General features: G+C 44.2%; 1 protein-coding gene across 1 annotated transcript in view; it reads right to left on the minus strand.

The window, feature by feature from the left end:
• PLCL1 (phospholipase C like 1 (inactive)) overlaps nucleotides 1-15,886 on the minus strand; it is a 209,374-nt gene that overhangs the window by 30,361 nt on the left and 163,127 nt on the right. The window contains exons 2-3 of the mRNA XM_075153593.1: nucleotides 11,570-14,041; nucleotides 9,246-9,449 (exon numbers count right to left, since the gene is read on the minus strand). Coding sequence (XP_075009694.1) covers nucleotides 9,246-9,449; nucleotides 11,570-14,041 — 2,676 coding nt within the window. The remainder of the gene's footprint in view (nucleotides 1-9,245; nucleotides 9,450-11,569; nucleotides 14,042-15,886) is intronic.

Here is a 15,886-nt window from a genome sequence, read left to right on the forward strand (position 1 = left end):
CATGGGCAGAGAGAAAAAAGCCTGATACATCTACAGAGTGCAAATTTGTTTTTTAACAGAACATGCCCACTGGATATGCCTGAGATTGAAATTACTTTCAATAGTATCCTTTGCCTTTCATTCTTATTATGCTTGTTCGTGCATCATGTTGATTTTTTCCTCTTTGATAGTTTCACTTGTCATCGAGAAAGAAATGACAATTTCTACCCACCCTCTGGCTTTTCTGTACCACAGCACATAGTCATTTTGCGCTGAAGGAGCCGTTTCGGCTGCCAACTATTAATGGTGAAGTTAGTCTGAGCAGTAAAGAGAGTGAGAATCCTGAAAAAAAAAAACGCAATTCACTACAGAGGCATCCAGAGGCCAAACGCGCATCTCTTGCACATGCAGACACGGGGCCCGTGAGCCAGTGCCTGCACTGCCCGGTCCAGCCAGGCGCTGCTGCACCCCGTGCACCCATCGCCCTGGGCTTGGCCCCCCGTGGGCCTGTGCCTGTACCTCCTACCCAGCAGCAAGGTTTTGCCCAGCGAGGTCGATGCATCTAAGCTGGGACAGTATATCCAAAGCGGCTGACTCTCCTGTGGCCAGATCTCTAAAGCAGAACTTGACCTGTAAGAGTGTTTTTTTAATATATATATATATATATATGCATATACATACATATATATATATATGTGGCTATAGGAAATTATTCTACCACGCACAAAAAAAGCAAGCCTGAGAATCATGCAATTTGGTAATCTAACTTTGACCATATCTTCCTCCAACTACTTGGACCCACTCCCAGGAGTTTCTGGCATGCCTGTTTTAGGATTCTCAGAGACGAAGGTATTACATTCATTTTTTAAGAGAAAAGTGGCAATAGGATGTCAATTTTCCCTTACTGCAGAGTAGGGAGAGCAGCCCTCCGCTCCTTTGATGCTGACATCAAAGTCTCACTGCTCTCAGCTCAGCAAGAACAAACAATTAAAAACGATCATATAGCAGAATTTAACCTGTTCCTGTCTTCCTGCTCGGCAGTAATCTTGACAAAATTAAGCAGCTTTTGTCCCACGACAAATCCTGAGAGTGGTTCAGAGTTCCTCAGCTCAGTGACTGGGGTTAGGGGATGCCCTTAGTGCACCACCTGGCATCCCCCCTGGGCCAACTATGATATATATATATGATATATGATATACACGATATATGATATACACAATATATGATGTTGGCCGGCCTATGGTGTCTTCACCACTTGTGATAACACAATGTGCAGGACCTGGTATCTCTACATGACAGGCCAGACTCTGCGTGTGCAGTTTCAGCAGACACAACGCTTCCTAATGCTGCGGTAAAAGACTGCAACAACGGGCTAGTGCAAGGACAAAGCCTGGGTGTTCACTTTGAAGAACCAGAGACTGATTCACGCTGGTAAGAGTATAACAGGCAAGCACAAGAAGCACATCACAGTAGATGCTCTTGAAAGGATTCTGTGCAAATCCTGGCAACAGAACTCATACAACCCTCAAAAAATAGCCAAACTAATCTGAAAACCCATTTACACACAAGGCAGCACCTTGGGGGATATTTACTAAGTAAACATTGTAAAGGTCACCTAAAAAGCTAAGTTACTAGTAACTGTTTATTGGAATTAATGTTAATAATTTGTCAGTATTCAATCTAATGCAGGTAAAAGCAGGTGAGAGCCTCAGCTACAAACTGGCATCCCGCACATCCTTTCACACTGGCCACAGGACAGCAGGCAGAAGTTTTGGCAGAGTTCCCGGCCGCAGCATACTGGCCATAGACACCTCTGCTTGGTCCTGTCCTTCTGCCCTGGGAGACTTTGCTATGGTGGCTCTGCTCATCAACAGCTCCCGCTCACAGTCCTGTGTCATGGCATCTAGATACCCTTTTTCTTTTTTGACACTGGTTCTGAAATGGGTCCACCGTCTCAGAGTCTGAATGGTTCCCTGCTTTTCCAGCTGGCATCACATCTGAAACCCTGCTTGGGGATGTCACCTACTTCTCGCGGTGCCAAGACAAGAACCAGAAGTCCTAAACACAACATGGAGGGCTGTGAGATTTTCTGCTGAGAAGGTAACCCCATAAATCACACGATATAGCCTGAGATTTTCAAACCCAGTTTTGCCAAGAATGTTTCAAAATCCACCAACCTGTCTCAAATGAGAAGAGTGAGCTTTTGCAGCATGAATTTCCATCCACCTTTACTCTGCTCAGACGCGCGCTGAGCAGCGCTCTTGGGCAGTTGTGTAAGTCCCACCATCTGCCTGCAGCCCATCAGGCTGCTGTTTAACGTCAGCTCCACCACAGCAACTCGCTTCCGTGAGTGCCTCTCAAAAAGCGAGAGACGTCCTACTCCCTTAGGAAACTCGTGCTCCATCAGAGTGTTAACTCCTGAACGCTGAGCTTCAAGGGATTAACCTCCAAGCAACATATACTAAAAAGCAACCTTTAGAGGATGGATGCTGGTATCCGGGTCCACTTGGAGTCAGTGAGGAAACTTTTAGCAGCTGCTGAAGCTGGCAGGATTGCTCAGGACAACTTGCATTTCCCCATGTCAGAAAGATGATGATAAACTTTACTGAGAGATGTGTTTAATATAACTACAGGGGGAAAAAACAGACAAAAATAGGAGTAAAACTACACAAAACCTGATTCTGGTACAGGGACTTAAAAAGCTACCTTGCTGACGAACAGTGTATACCTATCAGAGTAAGCAGAAAGGAAGAAGGATGAATGGGAGAAACTACCACACACCTTGACAACATTTGGGATCCTGCTAATTTCAGTACCGGGCTCTGCATCCCGAGGGCCGGGACCTGCAGGGAGGGCGTGGGGTCTCTTCTCGCTCGCTCAGCAGCTGCAGCGGTGCAGAGCTCTGCGGGAACAAAGGACGTCCCCGCTCTTCCCATCGGAGACCCCTGCCACGTTTCCATGGGAGCAGGGACACAAAGATTTTTGCGAGTCCTGGAGGTGCTAACCCTCCTGGAGAGGTTGCAGTGCCAGAAATGCTCTCACAACAAGAAGTGAATAAGGGGTTGTTCAGTCTGACAAAAGATGCACATGGCACAAGTCCCAGAAGTACATGTCACGTTTAATAAACTAATGGGAATGAGGAATACAAAACCTTATCTGCATAAGTTAGGGTTTTTCCCACAAAATAGCTCCTTTAATTTAAATATGAAATGTTGAAGGCAAGAAGCCTAAACTCGATTCGTCTCAATCCACCTGAAACACCCTGTTACAATCATGCTGGTTTCTCACACAAGCATAGGAAGCAAGAGCTGGCACAAACCCGCGAGCTCCCTCTTGTCCGGTATATGAGACCCAGAAAGTGGAACAGACTACAGGCTGAAAATATAACTGACCTGTCTCACTTAAGTGTCCAAATATAGCATGCAATATCGAATTTAAAATCCCACTGCTTCGCAGAAAGAACGATGATTTATTTTGTCACTTCTGTTAAGTATTAATTACAAAGATAAATAAATTTTAAGTGAAATTTAAAATATCTTAACACTGAGGGCATCATATTTTTACTCAGAAGAAATTAACAGGCTTATTTCTTGTCTGTACTAAAGGCAGTTTAATCATAGGATCAGTACAAACTGAACAAAAAATGTTATTTCTTTTTACTTTAATGATCTCCTGTGCTAGAGAGCAATTTCTTCTTTTCATTACAAACTATTCTACAAACTGAAAAGGGGAGAGGAAATTAACACAGCAGAGTCTCACCAAAAAAGACAAAAAAAGACAGGAAAAACTCCTGGTGGCAAATTAAAGCACTGCTCCTGGTGGGAAGATAAATGATACAAAAGGGACAGTTCAAAGAATCCTCTCATAAATATTCCAAAGTTTAGAACAGAAACTGACTGAACATCAAACTAAAAAGCAGCTTTCTCTCAGGTGTCTCCTCATGGCCGTTGTCCCAATCTCCTATGCCTTTCATTGACAACGAAGAGTTTTGCCTGGGTAAGGAGTACCATATCGCGCCTCTATTGCTAAAAAAACCCCAACCAACCAATTTAGAAAAACAGCGGAAGCGCAAATTGAGCTCACGAAAATTTGAACAGGATTCCCTCTTTAGCATTGAGCATTTCTTGCAGACATTTGGGACAAGAAACAGACAGGCAATCAATCGTGTGCCAGTAAGCCTTGTAAAAAGGGAGGATGTGCATGTGGTGCCCAGACGTGGGAAGGAACGCTGGCCACCAGTCCGCCTTGTCTCTGTCCCAATATGCTCCAAGCCAGGTTTCTATATCGGAGCCTTTTCCTGCAACAGCCCAATAAGAGGAACAGTTATCAGGGATGGTTACAGCAGCTGGAAACATCTGAAATACCTTATTGACACAAACTGCAGAAGGAACTGAAAAAAATTCACCTTAAATTCCAATTTCATGTTTTTGCTTACAAATATTTCTGGGGAAATATGGTGTCAGAGTGTTGCAGGGTGTGATCTGCTGCATGAAGACCAGTCCTCTATAAAAAAGGAGCAGTGGAGGAACAGGGGAAGGGGTCAGCTTTCAATATGCTTATGCTAAAACAGAGTAATTAAAGTACCCACCTGGAACTTCATTTTGTAAGAAAAGTTCTGATCTGATGGTTTTCAGGTCCTATTTTAGATGGGACTAAGGGATATGGCTATCAGAGAGAAACTGCGAGAGTGGTGGGTAAATGAGAGAATTATAAGAAGAGGAGAAAGAAAAAGAATAATTTCTTTCCCAATCTAAGTCCAATTTTGGACGGAAACTCTTTAAGACAGATACAAATTCAAGACAATGTCCATGTACTGGACTGTGTTTGACATGAGTGCATTATGACACTTCCTTGGCAGTGGATGCTCTGCTCTGCAATATCCCTTGTCTTCAGCTGCTCAGAGAATTGTGAAAAACGTTCCTTTGGGGATGACTCTGTCCCAGCTGAAATATGAATTTCAGTGGCAAAGCTCACAAAAATCTATTTAGTCATTTTGCATTGACATAAGCTGGGAAAATGGACTTTCTCCTTGGGAATAAAGAGCTGTCACGCCTGCATCAAGACAGAAATGCAAAATGACTGAATCTGAAAGAACAGCAGGCAAAGAGCAGTTCCTCTCGGCACATACCTCAGCAGACTTGGGCTAGCGTGCAGGGACCAATACCTGTGTCAACAAAAACACTGCCATTAAATACATCGACTTACTCCCCAGCTGCGTCACAGATACTACTTTTCTTCTCAAAAATCCCCAATCCATCTCCGTGTTGGCTGAGACATTTTTAACTAACTTGCCATCTCTCAGCAGTACCTACAGACTGTCCTTCCTTACCTGTCTGCTCCAAAATAACAAGATCAGTTCCAGTAAAGAGGCTTGAATACAGAGAAAAACGTTAATGTCAACATGAGTTTATACAACAAATAGTTTCTCTGTCCAACCTTTTTTACACTTTTTGTTGTTCATGATTTGAAAACATGTAAAGATACTTGAGGAGCTGCTTTTATTTTTCTAGAAAAATTTCTGTATGCACATGAGCCAGGAGATTGAGTAAAACCAAGAACATTTATAATCACTTGTTTATTGCTTTTGATTGGCAAATGATTCAATCATTTGATCTTGGAGGAAAAATAATGCTGAACCAATAACTGAAAAGCGAAGCGCACAAGTGTCCCTGAGTTCATGCACGCTTGCATCAGCACATGAATATATCGTGCAGACAGAGAAACCACAATCTGTTTCCGACCAATTCTCAACCAAAAAAAATCCTAACACTTCACAGGAAAACTGTTTGCAGTGAATAATTCAACCATCTGTCAGGCCCAGCTGGGCCCTATCTCTTCTCTTCACATTGAATATCTCCTTTTTTTAGGTGTGATCAATGAACACCGGCATCAATTTGACAGGTTATAAGGCGCACTGCGCGTGTTGCCCACCTGAGCGAGCATCTTCCCATGCCCGGCCACCGACGACGGGGACCATAGAGGCGGAGGGGGAGAGGGAGAGTCCTCCTTCATGGGAAAGGAAAGGTCTGAAGAACAGCTCTGTAAGTGACACACTACGCTATCCTAGGATGTATGTGTGGGAATCAATGACAACATTACCAGAATCCATTCATCATAGTCTATGTATGGAAACAAAGCTGTAAGTTGGAATAAACCCTTCTAAACTGTATTTCTGGTAGTTGACATACTTTTCAAAAATGTTTTCTGTGTATTGTCAACAGTCCACCTTATTTTCTTGTTTTCAGCAAATCCCGTTCTCTGCTCTCCTCTGCAGAAACTCCCATACAACCCAGTATCATCAATGAAGCCTCTTCCTCCACGAGACATGGCAACAGTCGAGTTCCACTAAACCACTGCAATGTGACCATTAAAAAAAAAAAAATAGAGCCTTGAAAAATCATTCCGGTTCCTTAAACAAAGCATATTAAATTTTATTCTAATAAGGCCTCTCTCGAAAGAAAATATTTAATGCGGAACACGATGGTAAAATTAATTGCCCAGGAAAAAACAAACAAACTGCACAAACTGGTCTTTGTCTGTCACGCCTGCTGACAAAGGCTGAGCAGGAGGGAACAGACAGTTAATTGTTTTCCAGATCATCGTGGCAGGTCTCCGAGCATTTGCACGTCCATTTGCCTGGACTGTCAGTGCTGTCTATGCCCCATTAAACACACGGGCAGAGTTTATACTTTCCTTGGGGGCGGGGGGGAAGGTGAGTTCAGCTGGCAATTTCCAGTAGGGGGAAAATATTCAACACATTAGGGCTGTTTTTATCAGAGATTATTTTCAAAGCAGACTTTTTAAGGAATGTGAAATACGTGGTGTTTTCAGAGGTGGTGAGGAAGGGTTTGCCCAGCACTCACACTACCTGTGCTACCTGTGGAGCCCAGCGAGTGAGGCAGACCTACAATCACAGCTTATAGAGATATAGGGCCAGACTTTTTTCCTTTCTACTGAAAAAGGAATTAAGAAGTACAGCCCATTCATACAAGAGAGAGGCCAGCATCAACAGCTTTTATTTTAGCATTTAAAATTGCTCTCAGGCCTATTCACCCAAAAAGTGCTTTGAAGTGAAGAGACGTTTCTGGGGAATTAAAGACATGCAGCAAGCACTTGTGGATCCAGTTCCCTGAAGCCATATTTATCAACAACTTAAGAGGCTGAACTGTGGTATATCTTGAATATAAATAAGTAAATAAATAAAAAGCAAAAATATTTTATATTGCTTTCCACCAACACCTCCTTGTGCTGCCATTTGCACAAAAAAAAAAAGGGGGAAAAAAGAGAAAAAACTTATGTTAAAAAGAAACACACCCTGGATTATACCAAGTCACTACAAACACCATAGCAAGGAACAGCCCTTTCTCAACGTTAAAACTGCAAACCCCTCCCCACACTGTATTTTCAAATATCAAGATTGATAAAGACAGTTCATTTTTTTTAAACACAGAAAAGGCTAAATAGATTTCAATATTCTGCTGCTGGCATTGCCTCAAAAGGCAAATATCCAAAATGTAGCAAAAACATTTATTAAATCTGGCTTTTGCTTTTTCAGAAGCAAATAGTTTTAGCAAAGTAAGAGGCAGTCCCAGCCAGACAAAGCAGGCAAGATAATTTAAAGTACCATGTTCTCATTAACCAGATCTCAAATCAACCCTTACATAGGCATGGAAGAATTCCCTTCTCTTTCTCAGCCCTCTGATTTTAAACTCCTTGCACTGTCTCTTCACACTCGAGGTACATCTTCCTCCATCAGAGACAAATGTGAGAGCAAACATTATTTAAAACAGTAATACAAGTGGTTTTGTCTGCATCTGAAAGAAGCCTTTCACCTATTTAAATTGAAAAACTGTTTCCAAAGCACAAGGAGGCCTTGAAACGTCCCATGTGTACTCTTCAGTATATAATTACAAAGATAAGAGGTGACACATTCATTTTGGTAAAACTCCATTAAGCAGGCCTCCAAAGACAGAAGAATCTCTTATTTATGTGGTATTTGCTCTTTCAGACAGACATCACACCACGTAACAAATCTATCCAAAAAAAGTCCAATCTAAAATATGGCTATCAACTAGATTTACAAATCCTTGTTCTGGTATTGTTACAGCTGGTATTTTATTACTACAACTTAAGCACCTTCAAGTAATATAAACTGCTCTGGAAGGGTTATTTCAGAGTATTTTTAGTATTTCTCTTTTAATCAACATCAGTACCTCCCTCTTCTCCCCAAGCTGATTTTCTCCTGAAAAGCGTGTAATAAGAGCAAAAAATGAGACGGAAAGGAGGCGAGCATTTGGCACATTGAATAGGTGGTCAAAGCTGCGATCACTCTTCACAACACTTCAGGGTCTCTGGAAGCAATTCGATACCCCCAAAGTTATTTACCTTTTTATTCCTTACAAACATAAGCTGCAGAAATAACTGCCGTGCACTGAACATGCATCGTGATTTAGTCTGGTTGCCACTGTGTAATATTTAAGTCAGGCTTTGCAAAACTCTGCGGCTTGCTATCCGTTGCTGCAGACCATCTACTAAGGATGGGGCAGAGAGGCACAAAGTGACAGCAACTTCTGCTGCTGGAAGTCACACACAGCTGTTGCTCAGTCACCCACAGCAGTGACATACGTCATACGAGGCTGAGCGGCAGCATTCACCTGGAATGACTTTAGCTCATCTATCTACATTTTCGTAAGAATCCCGTACCATACTGGCCTCTCCTTCCTCATTGGAAAAAATGGGTGTTTTAAAACTTCCCTTCCAACTTTGCAATGTGCTTCCTAAGAGCAACACTGACTTGGTTTGGCAGGGACACAGGCGCTACTTAACAGTGCTGCTGAAAGGCCTTGGGAAGGGGACGGCTCAGCTTTGCCCGGGAACTCCCATGCTGCAGCTCCCTGTCTAATGGCCTTGCCCTCTGCTGCGGGGAGGCAAGCAAAGGGCAGCGCACAAATCTTGCCACTTCTCAAGGACAACGACTCACAGCCGCCAGTACATGCTGAATTGCTGCTATTTTTGTAAACAAAGTTCCTCTCAAGTGCCAACCTGTGCTAGCCACAACCCTATTTAAAAAACAAAAAACCCCCAAAAAACGACAAAAAGCCCAGTGTGGCGATTTTGGTGATTAAAGGACAATTCTGCATAGCTTAAGTAATTTGAAGAGCTTCATTCATTTAACTGAAACACTTGGGTGCATAAAAGCCAGGGAGCATCGCCTGCCATGTTCACGACGGTGAGGAAAGGCAGAGGTAGCAGTGATAAGCACCTACCAAGTCGTACGCCGCCACGACCTTTTTCTGCACGTCGGGCATGGTCCCCAGAGGCTCTAGGTAAGGAAACGCGTCCTTCATGCAAAGGGTAACGGAGGGTGCATTGTCACTGCTCACGAGCCGCGAGGAGAGGGTCAGGATGCACTGCTTCAGGCTCGCGATGGGCGGCAGCCCGCACAGCTCCTTGACAGACACCATGGCATTCTGGGGGAAGGAAAAGAAATACTTGAGCACACGTTGCCGCTTGCCACTCGGTCCCCCCTGCCTGCCAGTGCCTGCTTCTCCCCCGTGATGTGGGGCAATGCTACCCCGCTGCCTGCCATCCCTGGGCTCCCCATGGACCCTGGGGTGCTGGCACACAAAGGAATTCCCGGCCAGCCAAGCCTCGCCTCCCCAATCCTGCCAGCTCCAGCTTTCCTCCAGGCCCAGGTATCCCAGCTGCCAGCTCTCCAGCTACTCTGCATTGCAAAACCAGCCCCAACAGGGACAAGCTCTGGTCCCCAGCATATTAAACCATCAGCCTAAAATGCTATTTCTCTTCCCAACTGTTCAGACTCCAATTGCTTTTGATGCTGTAATCGCCTCGTTCTCCCGTCATTATCATCCTCCAGCAGGAACAAGTTCGACAGACCTCATATTTCCCATGGGAAAGGCAAGCAGGAAAAAACCACTTTGTTTTCAGCCTTGCATTACCACATCATAAAGAAACACAAACACTCTTTCCCCTTCATAGGTCACATGTAAGAAAATCAATACTGGATATACAGGTCAAACCAAACTAACATGCCAGGATTTATTTATCAAGTCAGTGGATGTACGGCTGACATGCCCTCATCATTTCGCTTCTTGAGTCAAGAAAGCTAAAATTTAAGTAAGAGAGTATTACAACCACCCATACCTTGTAAATGTTCCCCCCCCACATCTTGCTGAAAAAAGTCATCAGAAAATGCCCAGCTAATTAATAGAGGCTCTTCTCATTAATCAAATGCATTAGCATGCAGTTAAATTTAATGAATGTGTCTTTATGAAGCATTCCCCATAACAAGACCTTGTACTGAAATTTCACTTGGAAGGCATATTAATGCTGTTTCTGAGTCAGATTCAGAGTATTTTCTTATATATTCACATATAGTGCCTGACCTAGACAGAAGGTGGAGTCAGCGGTTCAAACTAGCTACTTTCAAGGCCTGCAGGAAAGGAAAGGCTGGGAAGAGTTTCCCATTCTTAAAAATATGCTTAGACTATTCCTTTGGGAGTGATTTAAAACTTATGTCATTTTGTAAACTTTTCCAGCTGCCAACATTTAATTTGCTTTAGACTCTGTCCAGAAGAGCAGGGTCAATGAAGTGCTATGCGTTTTTCTCCTGTTTTCAAGAAAGAAAAATGAATTGTTTCTGTATCTTTACCAAGGAGATAGTTATGGCTGATTTCAGCTATTTATGAAAGAAAACTCATTGTTTAATGCTACTCAGTTTTGTTCCTAGGCAGCGCCTGGACCTCTGAATTCAGCTGCCCTTTAATCAACCCGCAGAGCCGCCCCTGCCGCGGAAGAGAGCACCGGGCAGGCTGGTTCTTGTTTGGCCTCGCTGCCACTTCACCTCCTGCCGACCACGAAGGTCCAACCTGGGCAGCTGTGACGGTGCTGTGCACCTGGGCCCCAACGCCCCTGGTGCCGGTAGCCCGCCTGAGCCAAGACACGGCACCGGTGTCTGTGCCAGCGCTCAGCCAGGCGAGGCCACACAGCTACTTAGCAGGGAGGAAATTGCAATCCAAGTGGCATTCGGTGCCTGCGCTGAACATCTGCAGCCCTTGGGCAAACGGTGGCAACACACGCTCAGGGAAACCTGCTGCTCTTTGCACAGTGGGTTTCTCTGGCGTAGACAAGACCTTAATGACACATCCACCGACTGTTTCTTATACTTACCCAAAGAAAATTAAGAGCATAACCCTCACTCAGTTGGCAAAACAACAGCTTGCTGACATTTTCCAGGACCAGCAAGGAAATGAAGTTTTTGAGAACTGAGGCCTGGGGACACAAACGTACCCTCAGTTCTGCTTTCGCAGAGAAAAACCACCAGCAAAGCATGTGTTTGGAGAAGACATACTGATTTTTAAAACATTTCTGCCTAATCCCACAATTTCTTGTTAGTTAACACCTGTAAATATCAGCCTTCCAACGTCCAGTTAAAGGCTGGCAACAGCTGTGGGTCTGAGGCTTCACCAGCTTCCACCAGCTTCAGAAAGTCTGCCCTACCAGCAGCTCACACCAGGACCTTCACTTCCACATTCAGGACACGGCATCGCGCATGATGAAAGTGTCATACCTGCATATTTTCTCTCATGTCTGTAGCCTCTCGTAGCGGATGCACTGCCAGCTTAAAGATGTCATCGATAGTCTTGAGACCGGTGTTCCTCAGCATGGTGTACTCTCTTGCCTTCTTTCCTATCCTCACCGCGAGGCCGCGCTTTTGGGCCTTCCCGCCTCCACTTCGGTTGGTTATTGCAATGTGAACAAAGAGGGTAACATGCTCCATGATATCACCAACAAAAGAGCGCAGCGGTATGTGCCTGTATCCAGGCTGTAAGCACTCCAGCGGGATGGTGTACTGTCCTATGAACTCATCCCCAATGTAGTCATCATCCAAAACAACAAAACGGATCATGGCCAGCTCCGGTAGATTGATCTGGAACTCAAAGCTTTCATCAAAAATGGGGTTATCACTGTTTTGCTGAACAGTTTTAGTTCTTTGTTCGGTGCAGTCTGCAGGAATCCCATGTATTTCTATGCAGACATAGGGGTCTATGACATCCCCTTTTGCACATGCACCCTTGGGCTTTGGAAAGTTCTGACCACTGATTATTTTGACATGTAGGACTTGGGGAGAGACCCCCGGCACAATGCCCTTGGTATTTGCGCTGAAGTAAGACACTTCCTCACGCATCACTGAAGGCCTGAGAACGTACCCACATCCCCCGTTCTGTAGAAACCAGCCAGTGTGTAGGTCCATCATGGGCCCTGGGGTCTGATAGTTCATGGCCACTATCTGGCAACCACAATTCCAAAAATCTTGAGGATTTAAGTTACTGGAGTCTATCCTCATAGCACTCGGGTATACCCTGGACAGAAACTTTTTGTTGTAGTTGACAAAATCTTCAGGGTATTCATTTGCAATCCGACTGGCTTCTGCCTCACTGAAGGAGCACATTTCCCAATAATTTTGAGCTTTCATGGATGTCTCAAAGTCTTTGTATTGGACAGATTTGCATAGGGACACCAAGTCGGACAATTCCCTGCAGAGCCAGATCAGCTTCGGTTCCCTTGAGAAGTCCTCTGACAGTCTCCGGGATATTTCAGCCTCTTCGTCTTCGTCTGTGACTTCTCCTTCCAATATATCCTGGTCGTAGGGCAGCTTCTTCCCCTTCACAATGATCTTCATTTTCAGTTTCTCGGGTGATGGGAGGTAGACTTCCGAGGATAAAGGTGCCTCTGTGTAGAGTTTGTTTCCAAAGATCCTTTTCATGTGTTGTACCACTACCTTCTGCTGTTGTACTGAGCAGTGGTTCCCCAAGCAGAGAATAAGGGGGTATTCTGAAGCAAAGAAGGCCAATTTGTTTATTACCTCAATAACATTTCGAAAGGCAAGCGGTGATGTCATGTTGTTACGGTTACAAATAATGGGTTCATTATCTGGGCCGTCACAGACATCTAGTTCAATACTCCGACAACTCATCTTTAAAGCTCTGACATAACCATTGATATCAGCTGGTCCTCTGAGTTGGTCTTCTATTAGATATGTATTGTGGGATGCATTGATGTAGTAATGTGACAAAGGCTGTGTCATGTCTTGGACAATTTTTTTGTGCTCTGGGTCAAAAATATCACATTCTGGGGACAACAAGTATTGAGTAAATCCATCAATTGCAAGAAAACCTTTCAACCGCCCTTCTTGAGAAAGCTCATACCTGCGTATAATATCTAGACACATTTCTTCTGTTATGTGGGTCACCCCTTGCTCAGCCTCTAAAAACAGCATGAGGTCATTGGCATCTAGGTACTCTTTGTTTTTAGATATCTGCACAAGCAAGAAATAAACTTCAGGTCTTGTGCAAAGTTCGCTGAATGCTTCACAAAATTCCTCTTTTGTTACTCGTGTTGTCAGTTTCTCTTTGCTCTTCTGGATTTCCTTAAATTTTAATCTAATCTTTGATTCCTTTAAGGTGGGGTTAAGTTTCTTTATTAGCTCCACAGATGTATCTTCTAACATTATGCCATTACCATCAACATCTGCTGCTTCAAACACAGTTTTTAGCCAGGCAAACCGTGGGGTATTATGGCTGCTTTCCATCAAATCCAAGGGTTGTTTGCTACGAGAAACCAAGTACCTTAATCCCGATACCCAAATATTGGCCACATCAGCTGAATTGGCAACCAAGTCAAGGGACTCGTAGTTCTCACCGTGAATTACCGACAGTGCACAGTCCTCAGAAATCTGGTCTGCAAGTCCATTATTCCTGAATGTTTCTGTGTTCTTCCCTAGTCTGATTTCTTTTATAGCAGAAATATCAAGTTTGGCTTTCTCAAGGTCCTTCTTGGAAGGCTCCCAACGAAGAGCCTGGAGGTCAGGATCCAGAGTAAAAAAACGGTTATAAATCCGGGAATTTGGACGAACTTTCTTCAATTCACACCCAGCCTGCATAAAGCTGATACAGTCACTGGCGCTGCTTATTTTCTTCTCTGATGGCATGCTGCTGAAGGACACTGTTTTCTTTCTTCCACATTTTTGGTTTGAAGGATCCTGTGGAATAATTACATAAAAAAAAGAATAAGTAAGTTTTCTTTGGCCATTCCACAAGTGCATAAATAATAGAGAAGATATGTTTATGTAAAGATAGTTCATGTTCTTCTGAACCTCAAAACACAACATATTATCCCTTCCCACAATTCAGTTCCCTACTGAGCTATAAAATATACTGAGCTATACAGTGACTTGATTGATTGCAGCATTAGAGATATCAAGTTTTCATGAGTGACATTTGCAGCTATTAAACTGCCTTCCAGATCTCAGCAACTCGATACAGCTGTGAGGAGGTGGTATCCGGTTGTGTCACGTACATCTTCAAAACAGATATATATATGGGAAGAGCGGTTTCATGGAAAGCTCCAGCACCTGCTACGGTCTGCATAACCAGAAGCGGGGTGGATCTCACCAGGATTTGAGAGATATATCATGAATAAAGGAGGAACTTTGGGATAAAAAGGCATGAGAAAAGAGTCTCAGCCTATGTGGGAGGAGAAGAGGAAGAAGTCTCCGAAGCAGTGCTGGGAGGAGAGCCTGGGACAGGTCAGCATGCCTGTGAGGCACACGTGACAGCTTGGTGCTCGGCAGATGAGCGTCCTGCCTCAATTCTGCCTCTTTTCTGCAACCTTGGACACCTCAAGCAAAACTAAAACAAAACTAAACAACAGTCATGAGTCAGACCCCCGAGATACACACCCAGGAGAGTCTGGGCTTTCTTATTTGTATGTTTTAGTGTCCTTTGCCAAAGGATGTTCTCACTAGGCTGAGAAGCCCATCTCTGCTGCAGGCACAACCACATGGCTCTCATGGCTGCTCTTGTGGGAGCCCCATGTACCTCTCTGCTCAGCCCTAACCTACTTCACACTCTCTTGTCTCCCCATTTGCTTTGGAAAATAGCTATTCTGGTCATTTCTGTGTACCAGGACCACAAAACGCTGTGGGAAAATGGACAACCAGGCAAGAAACCCAAAGCCTTTTTCTTTAGGGCATAAATTCTAACTCCTCTTGAGAAAATACTTAGCCAGACACGTGTGACTGTCTTTTCAGTATCAACTACCTACTTGCTGCTGGATTTAAACCCAGCTGCCTGCAAAGCTTTCTGTAATTTTAGTGCAGCAACTAAATTTAAATCTTCTCCCACATATTATCAATTCAAAACATTTCACAATAATTATAAATTGCAAATCATTCTTTTTTCTCTGCATGATTTCCATCTACTCCATTAGTGTATAAACTATCCAACAGCTACCAAAAATATTTTTAAAACATCATTCAAGGCTGTAATTAATAGTGAAACACTTGTTAAAATTGCTTTCCCTCCTATTTTCCTAGCCACCAGCAATACTTTCCCAGTTCTCTGACTTCTGCTGTTGACGGGACTTTTGCTGCCTGAACTTCAAGTCGAAGAGGGGTCCCAACGTGAGGAAATTTTGTTGTGGGTGTAGGCATACAGCCCCCCACCACGCTGCCCTCAGGCCCAGCCATGAGAGCTGCACCAGGGATCAGCTTCCCGACAGCCCCAGGGGACCTGCTTTGAGACACCAAAACCCCTGTCTCCCAAACCCTTTGCAGCCTGGACTACCCTCTCCTACCTCAGGAGCTGGTTCCCTGCAGCTCCCATTTATCTGCTGCATTAGTCACCCTTCCTCAAGTCATACGCCCCTGCAAATCCTAAAGGCAACCCCTGCCCTAGCAGTGCCCCCCATCCATCCATCACTGTCTTTCTGCTGCTCCGCACTGTCCGTGCCCAAGCAGGACCCCGTGTAGCTCTTCCAGCCACAGAACATCAGTCCCGGTGCTTGTAAGAACATCTCCAACTCATTGTCTCCATGTTTGTATAGA

Source organism: Calonectris borealis, chromosome 6, assembly GCF_964195595.1.
Source record: "Calonectris borealis chromosome 6, bCalBor7.hap1.2, whole genome shotgun sequence".
NCBI classification, from domain to species: Eukaryota; Metazoa; Chordata; class Aves; order Procellariiformes; family Procellariidae; genus Calonectris; species Calonectris borealis.